At 49.6% G+C, this 9,451-nt stretch overlaps 1 protein-coding gene across 2 annotated transcripts; it reads left to right on the top strand.

Moving 5' to 3' along the window:
* Positions 1-6,949: 6,949 nt before the first annotated feature.
* CLPS (colipase) lies at positions 6,950-9,322 on the top strand. Of its 2 annotated transcripts, XM_054492938.1 has the most exons (3): positions 6,950-7,068; positions 8,451-8,573; positions 9,027-9,322. In XM_054492938.1, the coding sequence occupies exons 1-3, from the start codon at positions 6,985-6,987 to the stop codon at positions 9,156-9,158; spliced, it is 339 nt and encodes a 112-aa protein (XP_054348913.1). In that variant the 5' UTR covers positions 6,950-6,984; the 3' UTR covers positions 9,159-9,322. The 2 variants fall into 2 exon arrangements, with proteins under 2 accessions (XP_054348913.1, XP_054348914.1); XM_054492939.1 differs by lacking the exon at positions 8,451-8,573.
* Positions 9,323-9,451: the final 129 nt, after the last annotated feature.

The following is a 9,451-nucleotide window of genomic DNA, read 5'->3' as shown; positions in this document are numbered from 1 at the left end:
AATCATAACACCAACATCCGGAGCTAAGGAAAGACAAGACAATTTTAAAAACATGGACTTTGGGGTTCAACAGGCCTGGATTTGAATGAGCTACTTACTAAGTAACCATCCATGGACTTAACCTTTCTTCCTGAGCCTCAGTTTCTCCATCTATTAAATGCAGGAAATGCACTTACGCCGGGCATAGTGGCAGGCGCCTGTATTCCCAGCTACTCAGGAGGCTGAGACAGGAGAATTGCTTGAACCCCGGGAAGCAGAGGTGGCAGTGAGCTGAGATCGCACCATTGCACTCCAGCCTGGGCAACAAGAGCAAAACTCCATTTCAAAAAATAATAAGAAGAATTTTTTTTAAAAAGTGCTCAAAGGTACATTAGTGGTCTCTAATCCCAGCACTTTGGGAGGCCGGGCAGTCCGATCACTTGAGCTCAGGAATTCTAGACTAGCCTGGGCAACATAGCAAGACTCCTGTCTCTACAAAAAATACACAACTTCGCCAGGCATAGCCAGGCATGGTGGTGCTTGCCTGTAGTCGCAGCTACTTGGGAGGTTGAGGTGGGAGAATCACTGGAGCCCAGGAGGTCGAGGCTGCAGTGAACCATGATCACACCACTGCACTCCAGTCTGGGCTTTAACAAAAAAAGAGAAAGTACTCAAAAATGTTGGTGATTATTATTATTACCACTGTTAATCCCTGCAGTTTCCCCCTTCTGAACATACTCCTTTACATGATTGGATGATGTATGTACAATTTTATTTTATTTTATTTTTATTTTATTTTTCTTGAGACAGAGTTTCGCTCTTGTTGCCCAAACTGGAGTGCAATGGCACGATCTTGGCTCACGGCAACCTCCGCCTCCCTGGTTCAAGCGATCCTCCTGTCTCAGCCTCCCAAGTAGCTGGGATTACAGGCATGCACCACCATGCCCGGCTAGTTTTTTGTTTTGTTTTGTTTTTTGTTCTTTGAGACAGAGTTTCACTCTTGTTGCCCAGGCTGGAGTGCAGTGGCGCAATCTTGGCTCACGGCAACTTCCACCTTGCTGGTTCAAGTGATTCTCCCGCCTCAGCCTCCCGAGTAGCTGGGATTACAGGCATGGCCGCCACACCCAGCTAATTTTGTATTTTTAGTAGAGATGGGGTTTCTCCATGTTGGTCAGGCTGGTCTTGAACTCCCAACCTCAGGTGATCCACCCGCCTCGGCCTCCCAAAGTGCTGGGATTACCGGCATGAGCCACCGCACCCGGCCGTATGTACAATTTTGTATACATTTTTTTTCACTTAGCATTATAATGTTAATATTTTCTCCTATTACTTTTTTTCCGTTCGGTATGTTTTGTCAGTTTCACCTTTTTTTTTTTTTTTTGAGACGGAGTTTTGCTCTGTCACCCAGGCTGGAGTACAGTGGCTCGATCTCAGTTCACTATGACCTCCACCTCCCGGGTTCAAGCGATTCTCCTGTCTCAACTTCCCAAGTAGCTGAGAGTACAGGCATGAGCTGCCACACCCAGCTAATTTTCGTATTTTTAGTAGAGGCGGGGTTTCACCATGTTGGCCAGGCTGCTCTCGAACTCCTGACCTAAAGTGATCCACCTGCCTTGGCCTCCCAAAGTGCTGGGATTACAGGCGTGAGCCACTGAGCCTGGCCCTTCACTTTTTCACTTTTATTTATTTATTTATTTATTTTTTTGAGACGAAGTCTCACTCTGTTGCCCAAGCTGGAGTGCAGTGGTGCAATCTCGGTTCACTGCAACCTCCACCCACCTCCCAGATTCAAGTGATTCTCCTGCCTCAGCCTCCCGAGTAGCTGGGACTACAGCCATGAGCCATCACACTCAGCCAATTTTTGTATTTTTATACAGACAGGGTTTCACTATGTTGGCCAGGCTGGTCTCGAACTCCTGATGTAGTGAAACGCCCGCCTTGGCCTCCCAAAGTGCTGGGATTACAGCTGTGCCCGGCCAGTAAGTTTGTTTTGTTTTGTTTTTTGTTTTTTTGAGACGAAGTTTCGCTCTTGATGCCCAGGCTTGAGTGCAATGGCACAGCCTTGGCTCACTGCAACCTCCACCTCCCAGGTTCAAGCGACTCTCCAGCCTCAGCCTCCCAAGTAACTGGGATTACAGACATGTGCCACCATGCCCGGCTAATTTTGTATTTTTAGTAGAGATGGGGTTTCATTATGTTAGTCAGGCTGGTCTCGAACTCCTGACCTCAAGTGATCTGCCCGCCTCGGCCTCCCAAAGTGCTGGGATTACAGGCGTGAGCCACCACGCCCGGCTCAGGTTGTTTTTAATAGTAAAAAAGTGGCTGGGCATGGTGGCTCACGCCTGTAATCCCAACATTAATAATAATTTTGAAGCTAGCTTATTTATTATAGATTTTACTTACATAACATAAACTTGAAACAGCATTTGACTAGTCTTTTCTTTTTTCCTGATAAAGTGTTCATTCAAGTGCTTTTATTTTCTTAAGCCAATTAGAGCTCTTTTATTTATTTTCAGTAGTGAAACATTGCACACACCACCCATAAATACATAGACATATCAGGCATGCCTATAGAAGTACATCTTAGAGATTTATAAAAACCTTTTTTTAATCCTATTTTAATCTTTCAGATTCTTTTTGTTTGTTTTTGAGATGGAGTCTCGCTTTGTCATCCAGGCCGGAGTGCAGTGGCGCAATCTTGGCTCACTGCAACCTCTGCCTCCCAAATTGAAGCGATTCTTCTGCCTCAGCCTCCCGAGTAGCTGGGATTACAGGTGCCTGCCACCATCCTCAGCTAATTTTTCTATTTTTAGTAGAGACGGGGTTTCGCCATGTTGGCCAGGAAGGTCTCAAACTCCTGACCTCAGGAGTTATCAAATTCTTGATAATCTCTTTCACAACCCTAGGCAGTTGACAGCTAAATAGCCTTAAATTTGCATATTAAAGGAAACAGTTCAGGTGAAAGTCCAATAGCAAAATTTACATTATAAGGTGCAGCGAGAAAAGTCTGGTGTTCTAGAGGGAAATTAAAACAGATTTAATTGCCAATTAAACATAAAAGTATGGAAATTATAAAGGCCTTTTAAATACACACACACACACCCTGTAGCTTTTACTTCAGAACTTTTAGCCATGAGATAAATACAAATTCACCTGGCTTGCAGAAACAACTTGTTGGATCTAAACAGTGGTTTTTCTCTTAATAGAAAAATAACAGCAGATTGCCGGGTGCGGTGGCTCACGCCTGTAATCCCAGCACTTTGGGAGGCCAAAGCGGGCGGATCATGAGGTCAGGAGTTCCAGACCAGACTGGCCAACATAGTGAAACCCCATCTCTACTAAAAATACAAAAAATTAGCTGGGCGTGGTGGCGGGTGCCTATAATCCCAGCTACTCAGGAGGCTGAGGCAGGAGAATGGCTTGAACCTGGGAGGCAGAGGTCGCAGTGAGACGAGATTGTGCCATTGCACCCCAGGCTGGGCAACAGAGTGAGACTCTGTCGAAAGGGAGGAAGGGAGGAAGGAAGGAAAGGAGGGAGGGAGGAAGGAAGGAAGGAAGGAAGGAAGGAAAGAAGGAAGGAAGGAAGGAAGAAAGGAAGGAAGGAAGATTTAGAGGAGGCAGAAAAGAAAAATAGAGAAAAAGATGACTTAGGAATTCTATAGTTTGCAGATCAACCTTAAGGCTCTTTTTCCTTAATGTAAATGTGCACAAAGACCATGTTATTTCCATTTTACATAAACTTTGGCAAGTAGAGGTGCCATAAAAGCTACGGAGTGCTCAAAAGGGGGTCATTTTCTTTGTTTTCTCCTCATTCTGAAACCACCTTTGCAAAATTATGACTGAGACAGTGAAAGAGATCTAACTTAACTGACTCCATCTTGCTTCTAACCTCCAAGTTGTCCTTGTTCATTCCTAGGTGTAAGCTGAACTAACTTTGGGAGAAACTTAGTTTATAGTTTAAACAAAGACAGTAACAGCCCTTTCCCAAAGCTGACTTCATTCTTGCCTGGGAACTAGATTGCCTTTGTAGGACTAACATTAGCCACAAGATTAGAAATTATGGTTTAGGAGTCGTGCAGCTGGAGGCTACAAGATCCTGATCCTCCCTAAACTACTCCTAAGATCAGTGCTTGAGATATTTTGCTGACCCTGCACTTGATGGATCAGCTGGCCCCACCCAGATCAATAAACTGGCTCATCTGATCTTGTGGCCCTCACCCAGGAACTGACTGGGTGCACGAAGACAGCTCTGAGTCCCTATGATTTCATCTCTGACCAATCAGCACCCCTGGCTCACTGGCTTCCCCCCACCCACCAAGTTATCTTCAAAAACTCTGCTGCCTGCTGGGCGTGGTGGCTCACGCCTGTAATCCCAGCACTTTGGGAGGCTGAGGCAGGTGGATCACTTGAGGTCAGGAGTTCGAGACCAGCCTGACCAACATGGTGAAACCCCGTCTCTACTAAAAATACAAAATTAGCTGGGCATGGTGGTGGGCGCCTGTAATCCCAACTACTTGAGGGGCTGAGGCAGGAGAATCACTTGAACCCAGGAGGCGAAGGTTGCAGTGAGCCGAGATCACGCCATTGCACTCCAACCTGGGCAACAAGAGCAAAACTCTGTCTCAACAGCAACAACAGCTCTGTAAAACTCTAGTCTCCTGCACCTGCACAGCCGGCTCTGCATGAAATACTCTTTCTCCACTGCAATTTCCCTGTCTTGATGAATCGGCTCTGTCTAGGTAGTGGGCAAGGTGAACCCCTTGAGCGGTTACATCCTGAGGGCTGTGTCACAGGCCATGGTCGCTCATATTTGGCTCAGAATAAATCTATTCAAATATTGTACAGAGTTTGACTCTTTTCATTGACACGTACTTAATTTTTGCTTTTCTTTTAGAAGCACATACAATGTCAAAGTTCTCTTTGCTACACTTCATTTGTAATGGAAAAAACCCCAGCCTTTTTCCTCTGTGAGCTTGGCTGAGACCAACTAGGGACAGGGCTGATGGTTTTCACAGCTCCCTTCATGGAGAGAAATCACTCCTCTGCTTCCTTTGCCAGTCTCCATCTTGACTTGTGAGAAGGGAATAGTGATTCCCTTCCCTGTGGCTCACCTCACAGAGGTCCTGGGGGTGGGGAGCAGGTAGAGAAAACAGAAGAAAGGATCAGAGTGAACTCATAGGAAAAAGTGCTTTCAAACATTGAGTTTTATAAAAGAGAGAGGGGATAGTGTTCTTTCATCAATGGTATTTCTGCATCGCTGGAACCAAATTGGTTTTTCTCATTTTGAGAGTCTCCTGGTTGTTCCTCCAGCTATTTCTCTACATTCCACACCCCAGGGATGTAAAGGTGAGAGGAAGGGAGTCATATTACATGGCTGGGCACCCGCCATGTGCCAGGCACTTCCGAAGGTGTTCCACGTGCATTGTTTTAATCATGACCTCAGGAAGTAGGAGGCCTTATCCCCTTAAGGTAAATAAGGAAAGTGAGGTTCAGGGAGCTTCCCTTTCAATAATGTGTCTGAGGCCACGTAGCTCTAGTAAATGCTGAGTTTTGAAGCCAGCTTGGTCTGGATCAAAGCTGTGCTTGAGGCTGGGCACAGTGGCTCACACCTATAATCCCAACTCTTTAGGAGGCCGAGGTGGGAAGATTGCTTGAGCCCATGAGTTTTAGACCTGGGAGGCTGAGGGGGAGGATTGCTTGATCTCAGGAGGTGGAGACTGCAGTGAGCCAAGATGGCGCCACTGCACTTCGGCCTAGGTGACAGAGTGAGACCTTGTCTCAGAAAATTAAATTAAGTTAAATTAAAAGCTGTGCTTGAGGCCTGGGCCTCTCAGTGGAGCTGTCTTCTACCTCCTGGGATGGAGAGGGGAAGGGCAGGGGCCTCTGGCTGCCATGACTAGTCCTTCAGGAAAAGCTGCTCTGTTCCCATGCCTGAGCAAACTCAGGCAGCTGTGCCCTTCCCAGCTTCCTGAGGCCCCTGCTCCATCTGAGGCTCACAAGACCTCTTCATTCTCAGCCAGGACTAGCGACTGCTCATGCGCACACGTGGCCTTGGGTAGGGGGCAGTGTGAGTGGAAACCTTAACTAAAGGGGTGAGTATCTGATGCTGGAATTGCAGATAGTAAGTGTGGTAGAAAGGAAAGGGGAGAGAGGCATTTAGGAAGGGCCTCCTAAGGGCCCTTGAGTCACGCCTGCAGGCAGCCCCCTGGTGTGAGGGCAGGGGGAGGGTGCCAAAGTGAAAGCACACACACCCCGGCCTGCTGAGGGTTGCAGAGCTGTCAGCCCCAGGGATCTGGGCATGGCCTGGAATCCCCCGAGGAGACTGAAGGAAGGTTAAGGGGTGGGAGGCTGGGATCCTCGTCCCTGGAGTCTGACACTGCTAGACACCTGGGCTTGGGTGGGCCAAAGGCAAGGCCTGACTATGGTGAGGCAGAGAGGCCCTGAGTACACAGATGTAAGCAGGCACTCACACCATAGGTGCCTCTCTTGCCTCGGACTCGTCCAGGCACTGCCCAGGAGCTCAAGACACAAGGGCAGCCACCCTTACCCACTGCTTATGCGGCATATGGGAATATACAATATAAATATATTCTTATAATTGTATATAATCATGTTTATATATATGTAACACATATAAATGTGTATTAATTCAACCCTCACAACTCTTTAAATTATCCTTAGTTGACAGATAAGATGAAAGGCAGAATAGTTGGAACAGATAGTGAGTTTGCCTCACTAATAACTTGTACACAGTCCACACTCTTAACCATGATGCAACACAATTATCACCAACACACACACACACACACACACAAAAGGCCACCAGGTACTCACCCAGTTTCCTTATCAGGAACCGCCTCACAGCAGATTGGCCACAGCTGTGCCTCTGCCCACGGCCAGCCCTGTGGGATGCAGGTGGGTCTCGTGAGGTCAGGGCCCCTTTTATAGCCCCATCACCACAGCTGGCTCTGTCTCCTGCCACCCACACAAGCTGTCCCACTCGCCATGGAGAAGATCCTGATCCTCCTGCTGGTCGCCCTTTCTGTGGCCTGTGCAGCTCCTGGCCCCCGGGGGATCATTATCAACCTGGTAAGAGGGTCTTCAGGGGAGGCGCCTCCTGAGTCCCCACATGAAGACCTCCTAAGCTTGGACCTTGACCTCTGATGTCCCCAACTGGACTGGCAGGGACTGGCAGGAGTGGCATCTTGCATCCCTCTGTTTACTCCCATGTCCTGTCCTATGCCTCTTCCCAGGGGCCACAGGAAAGGCCGATTAGCCCCTCTCCAGCTCCAACTGGAGCATGCTCAGAGCAGCAGCTCAACCTGGCTATGAGGGACCTTTTTTTTTCTTTTTTTTTTTTTTGAGACGGAGTCTTACTCTGTCACCAGGCTGGAGTGTAGTGGCGCAATCTCGGCTCACTGCAACCTCTGCTTCCCGGGTTCAAATGATTCTCCTGCCTCAGCCTCCCGAGAAGCTGGGATTACAGCGCCTGCCATAACGCTCAGCTATTTTTTGTTTTTTTAGTAGAAACGGGGTTTCACCATGTTGCCCAGGCTGGTCTCAAACTCCTGACCTCGTGATCCACCCACCTCGGCCTCCCAAAGTGCTGGGATTACTGGCGTGAGCCACCTCACCTGGCCCTGTGAGGGAGCTTTGTAAAAATCCAGAGCCCTGGGCTTCCATCCCGAGAAAATGCTTTGCGCCAATCATTCCAGCTTCTGACTTATGGTGGCATCTTACTGTGTGTCCAACACAGTTCAAGATGCCTTGGAGATGTTTACTCATTCTGTTCTCATAATAACCACTGAGGGAGGTGTTTTCAGAGTCAGCCCTGTCTTCAGACAGAGAGAGGGTGAGCAACCTGCCTGAGGTCACATAGCTGGAAAGTGGTTCAGCTGCAGCCCCACCACTGCCCCACACCACCTCTCCACCATGGATCTTAGCTGGGAAAGCCCTTCCAGAACGTCCACATGGTTGAAAGGTTCTGAACTCTCTTAACTTGGGGCCATGGCTGGACTTGGAGGTCCAGGACCCTTGGAGATTATAGATCAGATCTGTTGGGGGAGGAAGGAGTCTTGCAGGGAGATGCAATCTTCACCGCCTCCTTAAAGGGGTGTGGGACCCAGAGAGGTTTGGAGAGCTTGTCTAGGGGCCTCGTGTGCACATTCCAAATGGGAACACTGAGGCTTGGGGGGCAGTGACTCGCCCAGAGTCACACAGGAGGTTGGTAGCACAGCCGGTACTAGAAACCGGAGGTCCTGACCCTCTGCGCAGGGCTGCTTCTCTGTCACCGCATGCCCACTTCTCACGTGGGTGGCGGGCACAGAGGCCACCAGACCCAGGGGATGGACTCCTTCACACACATCCCTACGAGGGGAGACACTGTTAGTGGTAGTGGGTGGTGGGTGCAGGTCTGAATGGAGAAGGGACCTGAGGGAGTGGGGCCTGGGCTGACTGGCTGCTCCTGGCAGGAGAACGGTGAGCTCTGCATGAATAGTGCCCAGTGTAAGAGCAATTGCTGCCAGCATTCGAGTGCGCTGGGCCTGGCCCGCTGCACATCCATGGCCAGCGAGAACAGCGAGTGCTCTGTCAAGGTGAGTGCCTGAGGACTTGGCGTGGGTGGGGGAGAATGGGGAGGAGGGCCCTGAACACTTGTGAGTGGGATCAGGGAGGGGAGTCAGCCTGGACACTGAATGTTGAGGAGACGAGAGGGAGGTCAACAGGTGTCAGAGCACTTTCCCATCCCATCATCTCTCTTGACCCTCCCAAGTGACCAGTGAGATGGGTGGGGGTGGGGATTTGTTATCCTCATTTCCTGGCTGGGTAAATAGAGGCTCCCCAGAGAGATCAAGCTAGTAAGAGCAAATAAGCCAGAGCAGAGGTCAGAACTGGGGTCTCCAGGGCCCACGGCACCCCTGGGGAGGCAGGTGGGAGAGGCACTCCCCGAAAACACAGGCTGGCCTACTGGTTCTCTAGGTCAGGCAGGGGACAATTGATGTCCAAAGTATCCCCCCATAGCCTTGACTTCATTGGCTGTGTCTCTGCAGACGCTCTACGGGATTTACTACAAGTGTCCCTGTGAGCGTGGCCTGACCTGTGAGGGAGACAAGACCATCGTAGGCGCCATCACCAACACCAACTTTGGCATCTGCCACGATGCTGGACGCTCCAAGCAGTGAGATTGCCCACCCACTCCCACACCTAGCCCAGAATGCTGTAGGCCACTAGGCGCAGGGGCACCTCTCCCCTGCTCCAGCGCATCTCCCGGGCTGGCCGCCTCCTTGACCAGCACATCTGTTTTCTGATTGCGCTCTTCACAATTAAAGGCCTCCTGCAAACCTTTCCCAGTCTCCTGCATATTCTTTCTGAGTCAGCATCTTCTCTGAAGTTGCATCAGGCCTTTGGTCCACCAGGGCAGGCTTCAGGCAGGTCAGAAGAACAAGGGATGGGTCTGGGGCTGGAGAGGATGTGG

This window comes from Pongo pygmaeus, chromosome 5, assembly GCF_028885625.2.
Source record: "Pongo pygmaeus isolate AG05252 chromosome 5, NHGRI_mPonPyg2-v2.0_pri, whole genome shotgun sequence".
NCBI lineage: Eukaryota > Metazoa > Chordata > Mammalia > Primates > Hominidae > Pongo > Pongo pygmaeus.
This window is presented reverse-complemented; position numbering and strand designations above follow the sequence as displayed.

Coding starts and splice junctions, on each gene's coding strand:
- CLPS (XM_054492938.1), top strand. CDS start 6,985: ATGGAGAAGATCCTGATCCTCCTGCTGGTCGCCCTTTCTGTGGCCTGT. Junction 7,069..8,450: donor GGGGGATCATTATCAACCTG/GTAAGAGGGTCT, acceptor TGCTCCTGGCAG/GAGAACGGTGAGCTCTGCAT. Junction 8,574..9,026: donor ACAGCGAGTGCTCTGTCAAG/GTGAGTGCCTGA, acceptor GTGTCTCTGCAG/ACGCTCTACGGGATTTACTA.